The 18,753-nt window shown below is 44.8% G+C and overlaps 1 protein-coding gene across 1 annotated transcript in view; it reads right to left on the reverse strand.

Annotated features, from left to right (window-relative positions):
• Positions 1–18,753, reverse strand: part of LOC124545882 (protein lethal(3)malignant blood neoplasm 1) — a 153,828-nt gene that overhangs the window by 23,395 nt on the left and 111,680 nt on the right. The window contains exons 3-4 of the mRNA XM_047124843.1: positions 13,515–13,646; positions 2,562–2,795 (exon numbers count right to left, since the gene is read on the reverse strand). Coding sequence (XP_046980799.1) covers positions 2,562–2,795; positions 13,515–13,646 — 366 coding nt within the window. The remainder of the gene's footprint in view (positions 1–2,561; positions 2,796–13,514; positions 13,647–18,753) is intronic.

An 18,753-nucleotide genomic window follows, 5' to 3' on the forward strand; every position in this document is an offset into this window, starting at 1 on the left:
CACGAGTACTTAAAGGAATCTGTCAAATTTTAGTTACTCGATGAAACAAATGTTCAAATATCCAAATGTGTGTGAATTCCTAAGGGACCAAATTGCTGAAGCATCGGTCCCTAGACTTACAAACTACTTAAAGTAACTCAAACTAACTTATGCCAAGAACAACACACAGACCGACGCCCGAGAAAAGATTCGAACCTCCAGCGGGAGGGGCCGCGCAAAACGATGAATCACACATATCTAAAGGCTGTGAATACATTGAAGTACCTAGGAATTAGAATTACGAAAAAGTTAAATTGGAACGATCATACAAACAGGGTGTCTCTCTTACGTGACATCAGGCACACTTTCTTTGGTTTAGCCCGGCGGAGTGGCCGCGCGGTTTGGGGCGCCGTGTCACGGATTGCGCGGCCCCTCCCGCCGGAGGTTCGAGTTCTCCCTCGCGCATGGGTGTGTGTGTGTTGTTCTTAGCATAAGTTAGCATAAGTTAGTTTAAGTAGTGTGTAAGTCTATGGACAGATGACCTCAGCAGTTTGGTCCCTTTGGATTTCACACACATTTGAACATTTTTTCTCTGCTTTTTTGAATATACCTGCAATATCATTTTTGCAACGTGTAGCTGGAGTCAGCTCAAACAAATACTACTCGTCACGAGAACTATGCGACGCCCAGAGTCGACGAAAAGCGTCGGTCTGTTTCCCAATACGAAAAATATTGTTTTAAAGCAGAATTTTGCATGCCTGTTCGATAGAACGGACCAAAATTAGTCTGGTGTGATATTCGCTTTATCAGTGTGCATTAACACGAACAGTAAAACACGAGGAATCACCAGTTCTCCAGAGGCGACGGCACCACAAGAGCCCGCACTGACTGCTACCGCCACACAGCAACGCTACTCACTCACTTCTGGAGTACTGGTCACTCATCGTCTTGTACTGTACCTGTTAATTCATATCGATGAAACGAGTATCGCACGGGACTAGCTTCGGGCCGATCTATCGAATGGTCACACAAAATTCTCCTGTAAAAATCGTTTTATTCGTAATGGGAACCAAACTGACGCATTCTGTTGTGACATGATGAGCGATATTTGTTCCGGCTGAGTCCAGCCAGCTACACAATGCAAAAACGAAATTGCAAATATCTGCTTAAACACCATAGAAAATGGATCTGTCGACTCTTAGAAGAGGCACACTGTATAATGTTGCGGGAAAGGCAAATTAGACACTGTGTTTTATTGGCAAAACACTTAAAACATGCAACATGTCTTTTAAAGAGACCGCCTACGTCACGCTTGTCCGTCCTTCGCTAGTGTGTTTCTGTGTGGTATGTGATCATTACAGGATTGAATTGACGGAGGGCATCTTAGACCCAGCTCGTTTTGTAGTATCACGAAATAGGAGAGAAGTGCCGGCCGCAGTGGCCGAGCGGTTCTAGGCGCTTCAGTCTGAAACCGCGCGACCGCTACTGTCGCAGGTTCGAATCCTGCCTCGGGCATGGATGTGTGTGATGTCCTTAGGTTAGTTAAGTTTAAGTAGTTCTAAGTTCTAGGGGACTGATGACCTCATCTGTTAAGTCCCACAGTGCTCAGAGCCATTTGAACCATTTTTTGAGGAGAGAACTGCCACAGGCATGACAAGCGTGTTGGGGTGATCATTAAAACGAATGCGTTTTTGGTTGCGGCGAGATCTTTCCACTAAATTTCAGTCTCCAACGTTCCCCTCCGAATGTGAAAATATTTTGTTCACATCCACCTACATAGGGAGAAATGATAAATTGTGGAGTAGTCATGTAGATGTAGTAGCAAAGAGAACGGAAACCAGTAGCTTCCGATTACAATATTAGTGTTAAAACTCTACTTATACTTGTATTATAGCAATACAATGACCACGCAGAGTGGCCGCGAGGTTTGAGGCGCCATGTCACGGATTGAGCGGCCCCTCCCACCGGAGGTTCGACTCCTGCCTAGGGCATGGGTGTGTGGTTTGTTCGTAGCATAAGTTAGGTGACGTAGTGTGTAAGTCTAGGTACTGATGACCTCAGCAGCTTGATGCCTTAGGAATTCTCACACAAATATTTTCGCAATACTATGAAGCGAAGTGAATTTGAACGTGATAATGAAATCAGTATCAGTGAGGGCGAATCCAAGGCTTAGATTTTCTCACAGATTTGTGGGAAACAGAAAAATGGTTCAAATGGCTCTGAGCACTATGGGACTTAACATCTGTGGTCATCAGTCCCCTAGAACTTAGAAGTACTTAAACGTGACTAACCTAAGGACATCACACACATCCATGCCCGAAGCAGGATTCGAACCTGTGACCGTAGCAGTCGCGCGGTTCCAGACTGAAGCGCCTAGAACCGCACGGCCACCCCGGCCGGCGGGAAACAGCATTTCATCTATGGAGAAAGCACCATACAAGACTTATTCTACGGTTATCAGTCCATCATGCTGTAAATGCTCCGTGGGCGAATACACTAATTAACGAGTTACTAACTACATTCCTGTGTAATCGGTACACAGTGTGGCTATGATTAAACTACATTAGAGGTTTGGACCTGACCTCCAACGAACGGAGGCTGCAGCTCAGAGCCGATGGCCGGAGGGGTGGCAGCCGTGGTGGTGGGGATGAGGCATCCGCTGCAGCCGTTGACGCCGTCGAGCCTGACCGACGTCCTGGAGGAGCCGGGGGCTCCGGGGGCCGTCGAGGTGCGCGCCGCTGCTGCCGGCGCCGGCGGCTGCGTCACAGGGCGCGCTGTCGTGCTGGCGCGCGGCGCCGTGCGCATCTGGTCCAGAGCTGGCGACACACAGCACAGCGGCACACGGTCACACATCTTTCCAAGCTCACATCACAGCTTGAAAAATATCTCTCTGCCACCGCAAGGAGCATTTGCGAGAAGTGGCGTTGAGTAATATACACTAAGATGACAAAAGTCATCGGATACTTCCTAATACCGTGGCGGACCTTCTTTCGCCCATCGTAGTGCAGCAGCTCGACCTGATATGGACTCAACAAGTCGTCGGAAGTACTCTGCAGAAATACTGAGCCGTCCATAAATGCGAAGGTGTTGACGGTGCTGGAGTTTTCTCGCGAACTGGTCTCTCGATTAAGTGGCATAAAAGTTCGATGCGATTCATGTAGAACGATCAGGGTGGCCAGTTGATTCCCTCGAACTGTCCAGAACGTTCTAAAAATCACTGGTTAGCAATTGTGGACCTGTGACATGGCGCACGGTCGTCCATATAAATTCCATCGTTGTTTGGCAACATGAAGTCCATGAATGGCTGAAAATAACAATTTTTAATCAATAATCGGTTCAGTTGGACCAGAGGACCCAGTCCATTCCATGTAAATACAGCCAAAACCATTGTGGAGCCATCACCAGCTTGCACAGTGCCTTATTAACAACTTGGGTCAGTGGCTTCGTGGTGCCTGCGCCCCAAATTCGGGACTCCTCTGACCAGGTCACAGTTTTCCAGTCGTCTAGGGTCCAATAAATAGGGTCACGAGCCCAGGAGAGGCGCTGCAGGGGATGTCGGGTGTTAGCAAAGGCAATCGCATCGGCCGCCTGCTGCCATAGCCCATTAACGCCAATTCTGGACACCATCGTCGTACTTCGTACATTGATTACTGTGGTTATTTCACGCAGTGTTGCTTGTCTGTTACTACTAAAAGATCTATGCAAACGCCGCTGCTCTCTGTCGGTAAGTGAAGGCCGTCGGTCACTGCGTTATGTTCCGCGTGCTTAGCTGGGTGGTAACCTGCTTACCTGCCACGCACTGGGAACGGGTTCGCTTCCCGGCCGAGTTGGAGATTTTCTCCGTTCGGGGACTGGGTGTTGTGTTGTCCTCCTCATCATTTCATCATCATCACCGGCTGCAAGTTGCCTAATGTGGCGCCGAGTAAGATAAGACTCGCACTTGGCGGCCAAACCCGACTGGGACATCCCGGAGAACAATATCATACGATCATTTCATTTTACTGCGTTATATAACCACCTCCGAAACCTTTTCACATGAGTCACCTCAATACAAATGACAGCTCCGCCAATGCACTGCTCTTTGTACCTTGTATACGCGATACTACTGACACCTGTATACATGCATATCGCTATCTCATGTCTTTTGTCACCTAACTGTACATCATATCCAACTATTCCCCTTCCACATCTAACCCGGCCTGGCTAAGCTCTGCATGCAGTGTCATCCCTAACTCCACCGAGAAGATTTCGGAGGCTGTTCAGGTACAAGAATTGAAAATGACCTCTACGCTGTCCATCAAAAAAATAGCGAACTACCCCAAAAAAAAAGGCTGGATATCGAGGTAACTTCGTACTTGGACATACAACGGCGGGCATGTAAAGGATTGGAGCCGCAGTTCTCTGTGGGAAGTAGAATGGCCACCAGAGTGCATTAGTGTCCTTTCTGTTTGATGTTGTTGTTGGGCCTGGTTGCGTATTTAAGAGGCGTGAACAGTGCCACATGTTGAGTCATCACTCCGAGGGACACGAAGAGGCCGCGTAGTCTTCGGAGACATAGTGATCAGAATCTGACAAGCGTTTAAAAGGGGACATGCTGTGGGCTTCCGTTTAGCCGGCTGTTCGAATCCTTTGGGCATTTTATGGAGAACATGACACTGGGAAACGCTTTCAGAGGCCACCGAGGAAGAGCGCCTTGTGGATCGGCAGAAGAGGCCAAGCCGGCTGCTTTCCTGTCGTACTGTGGGGAAACGAGCAGCACGTTAGGGCGTATGCTGCAATAACACTGACTGAGACTAGGGTTCCGGCCCGTTTCTAACATACGAAATAATCTAGCACATAGCTTTTCGTGTACCCGATGGTGTGTAAGGTGTCCCTTATGAATGCGGTACTATCTATATAGATGAAACAGTTCTCATAGTTGCGGAGCTTTGCACTGAGCACAAGGTAGATGTTAAACAGAGGGAGATTGACAAGTATGCCATAGCTGAACATTTCCTGGAGAACGGCCACAAAACACAGATCGAAAAGAGAAGTCTTGGCTCCTGCGTCTACATATTTGGATTCTGTTATGAAGGAGGCAGCCGAGATTAGAATACACAGAAACAATTTTAACAGATACCAGAGGTACGTACTTACTGGTGCATGTGAGCGGGCTTTCGGTATGGAAAGGAACCAAAGATGGATGCTTGACGCTTGAAGGGAGGCGTGAGTGGCAGTTTCAAACGTGGAGGGCCGGATCTGCTTTGAGCTGCTGAGTTCAACGTCCACGCACGCGTCTCTGATTCGTTTCTGATGCTGCAGTCATGCCTTTCTAAGCGGGAAACGGCGCCAGCCCCGGCTATCAGTGTTTTTTTCCTCCTGACGACGATGGCGGAGATAGTCATCGAAAGTTAGAGAATTTTATTCTAATTGACGTGGCTTGAAAATCGAGAAGATTTTGTTCAGACATACCGCCACGAATGACTCCGAGAAGACTAGCACAATGTAGGACTGCATGGGAGCGTAAGGGGAGGCATGCTCGTCATCAAGACATTGACTGATCACATCTGACCACCACAAAGAAGGATCGGCATACTGTGCACCAAGTACATCGCAGTACCTTCACATCTGCGCCCGCTATCCGAGAACAAGTAATGGAATTCCTGCAACATTCTATGTCGTTCCGTTTCAATGGTAGGAGACTAGAAGCTGCCAGACTTGGGAATTTGCCGCCCCATAGGTTGTTGTTGTTGTTGTTGTTGTTGTTGTAGTCTTCAGTCCAGAGACTGGTTTGATGCAGCCCTCCATGCTACTCTATCCTGTGCAAGCTTCTTCACCTCCCAGTACTTACTGCAACCTACATCCTTCCGAATCTGTTTAGTGTATTCACCTCTTGGTCTCCCTCTACGATTTTTACCCTCCACGCTGCCCTCCAGTACTAAATTGTTGATCCCTTGACGCCTCAGAATATGCACTACCAACCGATCCCTTCTTCTAGTCAAGATGCGCAACAAATTTCTCTCCTCTCCATTTCTATTCAATACCTGCTCATTAGTTATGTAATCTACCCATCTAATCTTCAGCATTCTTCTGTAGCACCACATTTTGAAATATTCTATTCTCTTCTTGTCTAAACTATTTATCGTCCACGTTTCACTTCCATATATGGCTACACTCCATACAAATACTTTCCGAAACGACTTCCTGACACTTAAATCTAAACTCGATGTTAACCAATTTCTCTTCTTGAGAAAAGCTTTCCTTGCCATTGCCAGTCTGCATTCTATATCCTCTCTACTTCGACCATCTAATTCCCTCAGCATCACCCTTTTTAATTCGACGACATTCCATTATCCTCGGTTTGCTTTTGTTGGTGTTCATATCCTCCTTTCAAGATACTGTCCATTCCGTTCAGCTGCTCTTCCAGGTCCTTTGCTGTCTCTGACAGAATTACAATGTCATCGGCGTACCTCCATGGATTTTAATTCCTACTCCGAATGTTTCTTCTGTTTCCTTTTTTGCTTGCTCAATATACAGATTGAATAACATCGGGGATAGGCTATAACGCTGTCTCACTACCTTCCCAACCACTGCTTCCCTTTCATGCCCCTCGACTCTATAACTGCCATGTGGTTTCTGTACAAATTGTAAATAGCTTTTCGCTCCTTGTATTTTACCCCTGCCACGTTATCGCCATCGAAATCACAGCACAAATCACAGTGGGCTAGGTTGGAGGGGTGCTGTGACGGAAAAATGCAGGCTGCCGACGAATGGCGCTGCATCACAATTAGCGATGAGTCGCGGCCGTGACTTACCCCGGATGACCATCGTTGGTGACTATAGCAGTGACTCAGGGAAGCCTCGTTGTTCCAAATTTTTGGAGAGGCACAACGACTCCTGGCATCATATTGGGGAAAGCTATTAGGTATCACTTCAGAACAGGGCTGGCAGTAATTGAGGGTACTCGGACGGCATAACAGTACGTCACGGACACCCGCCCTCCTCACCTTACTTTTCATGCCGTTTTCCAACACGGAAATGTTAGACAGAAAAGATTTCTGGGTATGGTACCGCGTCATAATATATAAAACTACTGCTGCTGGAGAAAAACCAACCTTTCGGCCACGGTTGAAGCGGCCTTCTTCTGGGTCTACTGGTGCGTTGTAGCTATGCAGTGTTCCTTATATTTTGTTGTTACTGTCCACTGCGCATGCCATTACGTCATAATTTTAAAAAGATAGTTCGTTTCATTGGTCACTTAAGGAAGAAGGAGAGGGAACTTTATTTTAATAGCTTATTGCGGTGGAGGGAGAACGTAACCTCCGTTGCCTGTTGGCTCTTGTGTTATGTACCATCATTTTCTCCAGCAGCAGTAGTTTTATACATTATGACACGGTACCCAGAAAACTTTTATATCGACTGACTCTGTACGCGGCAGCCTACGCAATCGTACAGAACTGTTTCACACATGGCACCAGTGTCTGTGAACTGTATGCGTGATTGTGAGGTATTCCCGGGGCCAGCAAGACCTCCAGATTCGATCCCTGTAGGACCCGTGTGGGACCAGCTCGATCGTCGACGCTGTCTCAGTGCCAGTATCCGGGATGACAAGGACATGCCAGAAGAGTTGTGGGCCAGCTTGCCTCGGGAGAGGGGACAACACTTTACGACATTCTCCAAAACTGGGTCAGTGCATACATCCAGGCTTCAGGGGGTGCAACTTACACCGATAAATGCACTCATACTGTAAAGTTCTTCGTACATTTGACTCGAATTTGTAATCAATTGAAATAACATCACATAGCCACGAAACCCATGAAGTTTTATTTCGTTTCCTCCTCCTCTTTATTTATTTATTTATTTATTTACACGTCAAGATCAGTAGGAGTAAACTGAGGAGCAAATCTCCAAGGTCATGGAACGTGTCAGTACATGTAATTGCAACGTAAAACTAATAACAGATAAAAATAAAATGTTCATGAACCCGAAAAAAGTCAAGCCATAAGTTTAAGTAAACGCAATCAACAATACAACAAGAATCAGCTTAATGTGTCATGGAACTCCTCGACAGAATAGGAGTGATCCATGAGGAAACTCTTCAGTTTCGATTTTAAAGCGCGTGGGTTACTGCTAAGATTTTTGAATTCTTGTGGTAGCCTATTGAAAGTGGATGCAGCAGTATACTGCACACCTTCCTGCACAAGAGTTAAGCAAGTCGGTGTCAACTGCAGGTCTGATTTCTGCCGATTATTAACTCAGTGAAAACTGCTTATTCTTGGGAATAAGCTAATATTGTTAACAAGAAATGACAGTAAGGAATATATATATTGAGAGGCCAATGTCAAAATACCTAGACTCGTGAACAGAGGTCGAGAAGTGGTTCGGGAACTTACACCACTTATTGCCCGAACCGCCCGTTTATGAGCCAAAAATATCCTTTTAGAATGGGAAGGGTTACCTCAAAATAAAATACCATACGATATAAGCGAATGGAAACAAGCAAAGTAGACTAATTTTCGTCTCGAACGATCACTCCCTTCAGATAGCGTTCGAATAGTAAAAATGACACCATTAAGTTTTTGAACAAGGTCCTGAACATGGGCTTTCCATGACAGTTTACTATCTACCTGAACACCTAGAAATTCGAACTGTTCAGTTTCAGTAATCACATACCCATTCTGTGAGATTAGAACGTCGGGTTTTGTTGAATTGTATGTTAGAAACTGTAAAAAATGAGTCTTACTGTGATTTAGCCTTACTTTATTTTCTACAAGCCATGAACATATGTCATGAACTGCACTATTTGAAACCGAGCCAATGTTGCACACAACATCCTTTTCTACCAAGCTAGTGTCATCAGCAACCAGAAATATTTTAGAGTTACCCGTGACACTAGAGGGCAGGGCATATCTGTTACATAAATAAGGAACAGGAGTGGTCCCAACACTGCTCCCTGGAGGCACCCCCCCCCCCCCCCCCGCCATTTGACGGTACCCCACTCATACCCCACATTACAGCCAGCCATTCTCAACACTGTGAATAATGACCTTTTTGCTGTCTGCCTTTTACTGCTAGTACCCCGTTTAGAACGTTTTAATGGAAAGCAACTCTCAATGAGCATGAGAAATGTATTAAGGAAAGCATTATATTTATCGTCTATGTTTTCAGCACTATAAACATCCTTCCACTCTTGTTCCTTGATGAGGTTTAAAAAACTCTCTACTGCTGTTGGATTAACTTTGCTACATCGTTCGTAATTATATGTGACATTCGTTTGAGCACAAAGGCCTTTTAATGTTAAAATTTGTGCATCATGGTCTGGAAGGCCATTCACCCTTTTACTCTATTGAGTACTTCAGTTCTTTTGTCAGACAGTAGATAATCAAGGAGGTGATATAAATGAATTTAAGAACATATAGTGATTAGCGGCTTCCTTCTCAGATCCGCTTTTTACGATGCCCTACCTAAAACACACCACGAGCGTTCCGGTATCAAAGCGCCAGCAAAGCGTATGGCTGTCTACCGACCTCAAGACCTAACGCGGCACTTCACCTCTTCCCCAACCACCATGGACTCTCAGTTTCAGACGCTTGAGTTCTTTTCGCTTGGTACGATTCCTGAAGATTAAAGACACCACGTGAAACGGATAAATAGCAGCGTTCAGAAAGACCGAGATACTTCGCCAGCAGATGCCAAGAAGGCAACGTGTCGAAAGTACGCTCCAAAACAAAGATTTTACTCAGTTGAATTCCTGAGAAGAATTCATCAATGCAATTCGCATAGAAAACCTGAGAATAACTTAGGATGTGTGTAATTGCAACTCTGTAGTGAAGAGAGGAACTCACGTCAGTCTGTATCAAAGTAGCAATGTTGTGTTTGAAAGCTTGGTGGAATCAAAGTAGGAATGTTGTCTTCGAAAGCTTGGTGAAAGTGCATGTCGCTGTCGATAAGAATCGCGAGGGGCTATAGGATTTGTCAGCGGGTGGAAGCAAATTTCTAATCCCGAAGATACAGGCTATCCCTAAAAGCTTCTGTTGGGAGCAGAACGCAATGGTACTAAGGACGAAATCCGCCAACAGATACACTGGTCGAGATGTGTCCACCACTTTTTAGTGAATGAGCAGTACTCCTATTTAATATGCGTCGCTGTCCTTATTAAATATTAATTTATTTTCTCATTTACCTTTACTTATTAGTTTTTCGATTTTAATTTTTAACAAACGAAGAACAACAACATCGTATTTAATGTAACTAGCGTCATTGTCATCATCTTGTAAATTTAAAAACTGTTTTTAGTATTGCATCCTTAAATCTTGATCTTATCTCTTTATTTACACTGCAAATCTCTTGGCAGAAGAGCGTGATATTATACCTCTCGCGGCCCCCACCTCGCTCATATGGGGTGAGGGGGATAAAATAACAATGAAGAAAAAACCTAATGTTCTTACTCATATATTTGTACAAAATATTTCCTTTGTAGCCGAATGTGATGGTGATCGTAATTATCGAAACCGCTTATTAAACTAAATAAAGACGTTTTCTGTCAAAAACTCTTTTATTTTCTACAAATTTTATCGCTGCAATCTTCATCGTGATCATGTTACCCCTCATCAAGTATTTCTTCGATCCAATGACGTCATCAAGAAAACTTTCTTAAGCAGGTTAACAGTTGATTGTTTAAGCGTTACTGAAATGTACACTCCTGGAAATTGAAATAAGAACACCGTGAATTCATTGTCCCAGGAAGGGGAAACTTTATTGACACATTCCTGGGGTCAGATACATCACATGATCACACTGACAGAACCACAGGCACATAGACACAGGCAACAGAGCATGCACAATGTCGGCACTAGTACAGTGTATATACACCTTTCGCAGCAATGCAGGCTGCTGGAGACGATCGTAGAGATGCTGGATGTAGTCCTGTGGAACGGCTTCCCATGCCATTTCCACGTGGCGCCTCAGTTGGACCAGCGTTCGTGCTGGACGTGCAGACCGCGTGAGACGACGCTTCATCCAGTCCCAAACATGCTCAATGGGGGACAGATCCGGAGATCTTGCTGGCCAGGGTAGTTGACTTACACCTTCTAGAGCACGTTGGGTGGCACGGGATACATGCGGACGTGCATTGTCCTGTTGGAACAGCAAGTTTCCTTGCCGGTCTAGGAATGGTAGAACGATGGGTTCGATGACGGTTTGGATGTACCGTGCACTATTCAGTGTCCCCTCGACGATCACCAGTGGTGTACGGCCAGTGTAGGAGATCGCTCCCCACACCATGATGCCGGGTGTTGGCCCTGTGTGCCTCGGTCGTATGCAGTCCTGATTGTGGCGCTCACCTGCACGGCGCCAAACACGCATACGACCATCATTGGCTCCAAGGCAGAAGCGACTCTCATCGCTGAAGACGACACGTCTCCATTCGTCCCTCCATTCACGCCTGTCGCGACACCACTGGAGGCGGGCTGCACGATGTTGGGGCGTGAGCGGAAGACGGCCTAACGGTGTGCGGGACCGTAGCCCAGCTTCATGGAGACGGTTGCGAGTGGTCCTCGCCGATACCCCAGGAGCAACAGTGTCCCTAATTTGCTGGGAAGTGGCGGTGCGGTCCCCTACGGCACTGCGTAGGATCCTACGGTCTTGGCGTGCATCCGTGCGTCGCTGCGGTCCGGTCCCAGGTCGACGGGCACGTGCACCTTCCGCCGACCACTGGCAACAACATCGATGTACTGTGGAGACCTCACGCCCCACGTGTTGAGCAATTCGGCGGTACGTCCACCCGGCCTCCCGCATGCCCACTATACGCCCTCGCTCAAAGTCCGTCAACTGCACATACGGTTCACGTCCACGCTGTCGCGGCATGCTACCAGTGTTAAAGACTGCGATGGAGCTCCGTATGCCACGGCAAACTGGCTGACACTGACGGCGGCGGTGCAAAAATGCTGCGCAGCTAGCGCCATTCGACGGCCAACACCACGGTTCCTGGTGTGTCCGCTGTGCCGTGCGTGTGATCATTGCTTGTACAGCCCTCTCGCAGTGTCCAGAGCAAGTATGGTGGGTCTGACACACCGGTGTCAATGTGTTCTTTTTTCCATTTCCAGGAGTGTATATTGCAAAAACTGTTCACTGTGATTTAATTTGCCCACTTGTTTGAAAAAGCGAAGTGTCTGTAGAGGTGGCAGCGGCCAGCGTCTTTACTAGATCCGGACTTTCATTTCATTGGATCTTAAAATATACGAAAAGTTGCCTCGTCGTACAAAAGATATATACTGTAAAAACAATAATTGAAAGATGGTTGACAAAAATTACATACTAAGTTGGAGATCGAGCGAATGACTCATATCCTGTTATTTTTAATACGTTTTACATTATAATCGCATGAGCATTCCACATTTACGTAACCGTTTTTGACGACAGGTGTTCACATTCAGCCTACAGAAATATGCTGCAAGGGTTTTCCGTTGACAACACGAAAACCGCTTACAACATGTGCCTTTAATCTTGTAATGGGCACTGCCTAGTCGAAAATGTTTACGGAAATGTGAAATACTCGTGTAACCGTGTCGTAAAAAAGGTGTTTGAAATAACAAAAAACATAACTGACTAATCATTAATTCAGCGATTATACGATTCAACATTTTGTGTTAACGGGTTCTACATAATTATATTTTTTGTTTGTAGAGGCAATTGTTGGTACTGTTTTAACACGTCACCAAGGTTTTTTCCTGGTTTTCGTACTCTTGTTTTATTCCTATTTTATTCTTTGTAGGCACGCCTGAAATTGACAATTCTGGCAAACCGATAACTTTGGCACATAAAAATTTTTGGTAGTAAAAAATGGCCTTTCAGGAGAAAAAAATTATTTAATAAATTTACTTTTGCTCATTCATAAACGATAATGTTGAACCCACTGGTCATAACTGTCTCCAGCAACTTCCAAGTCGAGTCACATAAGCTGCCTCCGACGTACACATTACTCCGTTATCATGACGACAACATAGAAACTGTGGCTCGTGAAGAGGTATACAAGCTGTCTTTGTTACTGGGCAAAGAAGATTACGAATGTTTGTGTAATATACAGCATCCACGACATTCAATGTTGTGGTTTCAAGGGAGTAAATTTGTTAGACGCCCTCTTTTTTGCCACAACAGTAGTTTGGTACTATTAACGGATTTTTGAGAGGTAAATCACATAACTTCCAATCCTCGTACAGCAATCATTGTTATTAGTTTACGTTCGATTTATAATTTTGTTCATCTGTTTCAGCCTATGATATATTCCTGTGTTGCCTGTCTGGAAGTAACCGGAATGATTCCTGTTTTACGTGCCTCCGATGATATTAGGTCTCAATCTTTGTTTAGATATAATCTTTGTTTAGAATTACTTTCAATAGAGTTTCTCATTTAGTTTCAAGTTCTGTTTTCCCAAAAGTTAATGAGCGCAAAGAAAGAAAGGATGATAACTCAGCCACGCACAACACAATGTTGTTTCCTTGAATGTGTTTCAGTCGGCGTGTTCATATCCTGTAGGCATTACACTTTATCGTACTTACGCGGTCCGAGGCGGATGTTCTTCATGCTGATGATCTTGAAGTCTCCGTTCTCGTCCGTGGCGTACACCGTCACGTGGTAGACTCCGTCCGCCGTGATGAAGCCGAACTCCCCCATGATGATGCCTCTCTCATCTGCGGACATGTCGTTACAAATGATTCACTACTTACGTGGCCATTCTTCGCATAGTTATGAGACTTTAATGAAGTCTCGAGGCACAATTATAATAGCAAACTGAGGAGTGACTCTATAAACTGATTTATAGACGCGCATTTGTTATAGAATCGTTTCAAACCCTTAGTTGTAGAACAGTGATACGAAAAAAAGTAAAGTATCTATCAGCTGCAACGTATATTTGAATGCCATCGCACACTTTTACGAGCTAAGGTCCGTTCCTTGTAGTCCAAATACCTGAAATCCATCTTTATTATTATTTCGTGGAAACACCTAAAGACCTACGGTTAACATAGAAACCAAAGAACTCAGAATTTTCTTCACATTGAACTGTTTTGGAGATATTAAACTTCTGTTAAAGACTACTAAAATTTCCAATGCGTATCGACAAGTAAATATTATGATTATGTTCTGACCTTCGCTCAGGTGGCAGTTACCAGAGACGCACTTGTCATAAAGATGTAAAGTAGAATTTCGACAAGAAATTTGTTTGTTTCATTGACGTCCCTTATTCTGGTCGTTCTAAATAATGTACAACTCTCTGATACCATTACTGTTCATTTTTATGTCCGACTGTAGTATTACCGGATGCGTAATTATTTCTTTATAAATAACAGGTAGTAGAAAAAAGTCTATTTTTGGATATTCATTGACGTCGTTCACAAAACAATATGTTCGACTTGTTGTGTAGTAAAGTCGACATACATATTAGGGTTTTCGGATGTAATACTTTGCATGACAATTCACTGATTGCTTACACAACTTGCACACACGATTTTAACAAGTGCTATAGAGTTGTATTAACTGTTTTACCGATGCTGCGACATAGATGTAAAATTAATGTTGAGGTGTTGTAACACATTCCGGTCATCAAATGACGAGGAGAGAATGTTGCGTGTCTGTAGACGCCCCGGACAGCGGTCAAAAATCAACGTGATTGTCGCCAGCCATGGAGCTTTACTACCAGGAGTGATGTTCTAGTGTGTCGTTTCTTTCCATACCTGGATCCCTTTGGTAGTCATCCGCGCCTACCGTGCAACGCAGCGGTACATCCACGGTATGCTACGCCCTATTCTTTTGCCTTCGTGGCAAGCCATCTTGGGTTACATTTCAGCAAGATAATGCCCGCCGGCATACGACGAGAATTTCTACTACTTGTCTTATTGCTTGCCAAATCCTGCTGTGACCAACAAGGTCGACTAATCTCTCCCAAACTGAGAACGTTTGGATCATTTTGGCCGGGCGCTCCAACCATCTTAGGATTTTGACGATCTAACGCGCCAGATGGATAAAATTTTGCACCATATCCTTCAGTAGGACTTCCAACAAATGTATCAATCAACGTCATGCCGAATAACGGCTTGTATAAGGGCCAAAGGAAGACCATCGCGCTATTGACTTGCTCACCTTCGTGAACCTCATTTTCTTGAATAAATCACCCAATTTTCCTGAAATTGTAATCATTTGTATGTCTGTACACGTACATCACATTTGTCGATTTCTGTACCATTCGGATACTTCCTTCGTGGTGCGTCGGTATTTTTTCTTTTTTGTCTTAGAGTGTATATGCACTGAAGAGCCAAAATAACTGGCACACCTGCCTAATACGGTGTAGGGCCCCAGCCAGCACGCAGAAGTGCCACAACACGACGTGTCATGGACTCGATTAATGTCTGAAGTAGTGCTGGAGGGAACTGACACCATGAGTCCTGCAGCGCTGTCCATAAATCCGTAAGAGTCCGAGGGGGTGCAGATTTCTTCTGAACAACACGTTGCAAGGCATCCCAGATATGCTCAATAGTGTTCATGTATGGGGAGATTAGTGGCCTGCTGAAGTGTTTACATTCAGAAGAGTGCTCCTGGAGCCACTCTGTAACAATTCTGGACGTGTGGGGTGTTGCATTGTCCTGCTGGAATTCCCCTAGTCCGTCGGAATGCAAAATGGACATGAATGGATTCAGGTGATGAGACAGGATGCTTACGGACGTGTCACCTGTCACAGTCGTATCTACACGTATCACGGGTCCCATATAACTCCAACTGCTCACGGCTAACACCTTTACAGAGCCTCCACGAGTTTCAACAGTACCCTGCTGACATGCAGGGTCTGTGGTTAGACTCCTCCGACCAGGCAGCATGCTTCCAGTCACAAACAGTCTAATGTCGGTGTTCACGGACACAGGCGAGGCGTAAAGTTTCGTGTTGTGCAGTCATCAAGGATGCACGAGTGGGCCTTCGGCTCCGAAATGCCATATCGATGATGTATCGTTGAATGATTCGCACGCTGACGGTTGTTGATGGCCCAGCATTGAAATATGCAGCAACTTACGGAAGTGTTGCATTTCTGTCACGTTAAACTATACTCTTTAGTAGCTGTTGGTCCCGTTCTTGGAGGATCTTTCTCGGTCGCTACAATGTCGGAGACTTGATTGTTCTACCGGATTCATGATATTCACGATACACTTGTGAAATGGTCGTACGGGAAAATCCCCACTACATCGCTACCTCGGAGATGCTGTGTCCCATCGCTCGTATACCGAATGTCATACCACATCAGACTCACTTAAATCTTGATATGTCATTTTAGCAGCAGTGACCGATCTGAGAACTGCGCCAGACACTTGTTGTATTATATAGAAGTTGCCGACCGCAGCGTCGCATTCTGCCTGTTTACATATCTCAGTATTTGAACACGCATTCCTATATCAGCTTCTTTGGTGCTTCAGTGCTAAGGATGCATCCAGTAGACTTGCAGGTAAATTTAATGGTTGTACACTACTTTTTGCTCTAAGCCTCTACAGCCACACAATTGTTTACGCGACCTTCAACTGTAATAAGCCTTGGAGTTTAAATTTGGGAAAGCGCAAAACATCAGACTTCAGACGTTGAAATTCTGGGAAAGTTAGAAGTTAAGAAATTTTAGACCCTTTTGATTTGTACTCATTTTATAATGTGTATCAAGATAACCAAGAGGATGACGCGGTGATCTAATTTTCGGAAAGTGTTCCTCTTGCTGCATGCAAAGGTCGTTTGCTGCAACATGTGAATCCACGATCTGTTTAGCCTGAGGCCTTCCTCTTTGTTGTTAAAGCTATGGTCATGCATGTGAATTTCTGTAGCTTCCCTCAGTAATCTGGGTTGGTAGGTGTTCTGCACAGAGTGAACTTTCACGCCAGTGAGTTTTACTGTATGGTCAGTAACACACAGCGCGTTTTCCGCCACGCGAGGTTTTTCCACCTGTACCAGTCTGCAATAGCGCTTATGTTTGATGATCCTCGTGTTGATGCCTCGTCCAGTCATTGTTACATAAACCGTTCAATGTGTTACAGGGTACCTGTGAGGTATTTTCCGGATGATGCAAGTGGGTCCAGCCGGCCGGAGTGGCCGAGCGGTTAAAGGCGCTACAGTCTGGAACTGCACGACCGCTACGGTTGCAGGTTCGAATCCTGCCTCGGGCATGGATGTGTGTGATGTCCTTAGGTTAGTTAGGTTTAAGTAGTTCTAAGTTCTAGGGGACTTATGACCACAGCAGTTGAGTCCCATAGTGCTCAGAGCCATTTGAACCATTTGAACCAAGTGGGTCCCATTTGTTCTTTGATGATATGAGACACACTTTAGTCTTGATGGTCGGTTTGTAAATAGTCTTCACGCCGTGCTTGCGCGACATACATACGATTTTTCAAAAAGTGGCCACAACAGCTTCAACAATTTTACGATAAATAATTTCACTCCAACCTCATACCTGTTGCAATATTTCTACACCGTTTTTCTGTATGTGGTGACTGTGTTGAGTTGTATCGATGACCTTTCGTAACACAAGAAGCGTAGTATAAACTAGAGGTCTGCCCTCGAAAGTCCTCTGGTTTCTTGAGCGAACGAGGCAACCTAGGTTTCACGCAATCGATACCTACTGACTCCTTTTTGATGCCTAGAGTGAATTTATTCTTTTTCGCAAAACGTTTATCGCACGATTGCACAAAATATGTTACATAACTCTCCTAGAAAGATAACAGCAAGCCAGTAATGAAGTAGTGATCACAGACCGGGTTAGCACTGTTGTAGAGCTCCAGGGAAAAGAAGACTGCCAGTGAGCGACGAGCGCACGGAAAAGCTCGTCGCAAAAATGTTCTGGATCGCGAAATGAGTCGAAACACCAAATACAAAATTTTTGAGACGGTGAGCCAATCATTTCCTCGAAAAACTCAACTTCGTACCGATATACAAGGAAAAAATTTCGAGTCTTGTCTTTAAAAATAATATGTTAGATTACAAAATTGCCTGCCGGAAAGTTAATTTGTGTTACGAGTTGGACAAGTATCTCAATTAATCCTTAGTAGTATGTTAATAAATAACAACTGTTTCACATTCTTCGCACATTAGGAAAATTAACTTTTTATTTGACAATGTTGTTCTGAAGCAACGTAGAAATCAGTGGTAATCGATGAATACTCTCCGTTAGTCTTTCTTTCAGACTTTCGCAAACAAGCAACTTGTGCTCTTTGTGATCCAGAGATATTTGTATGTATTGGATTCTATGTTAACCGGGGGCCTAGAAACGACGGAGAGGCTCCGTTCCCGCCGCAGCCGCTGTAGTCCACAACCCCACGACGACTACCGCAGTCCACTTCACCCCTCCGCCGCCCCACACCAAATCCAGGGTTATTGTGCGGTTCGGGCCCCGGTGGAACTCCCCAGGGAGCGTCTCACACCAGAAGAGTGTAACCCCTATGTTTGCGTGGTAGAGTAATCATTAATATTACCGAAAATGTCATTTGTCTGTTTCATTATCACATTTATGTACCGATAATTAAAGACAATTTTAGTTTTAAAATTAAAAAAAATACTGTAAGTATACCTGATGAAAGCATAAAACTGTTGAACAATGTCTTGTGAATTAACTTGAGGAATCTGAAAAGTGAACATTAAATTATTAGTACCAAAAGCTGGTTTTCAAAAATACCGTTAAAATCATATTAAAAATAGATAACTCAAAAACTCGAAGTTTTGGGCTTCAAAGGCTAGATATTCATACATTTCTACGTGACACACATGATTTTTAAATTCGGT

This window comes from Schistocerca americana, chromosome 8 (assembly GCF_021461395.2).
Source record: "Schistocerca americana isolate TAMUIC-IGC-003095 chromosome 8, iqSchAmer2.1, whole genome shotgun sequence".
NCBI lineage: Eukaryota > Metazoa > Arthropoda > Insecta > Orthoptera > Acrididae > Schistocerca > Schistocerca americana.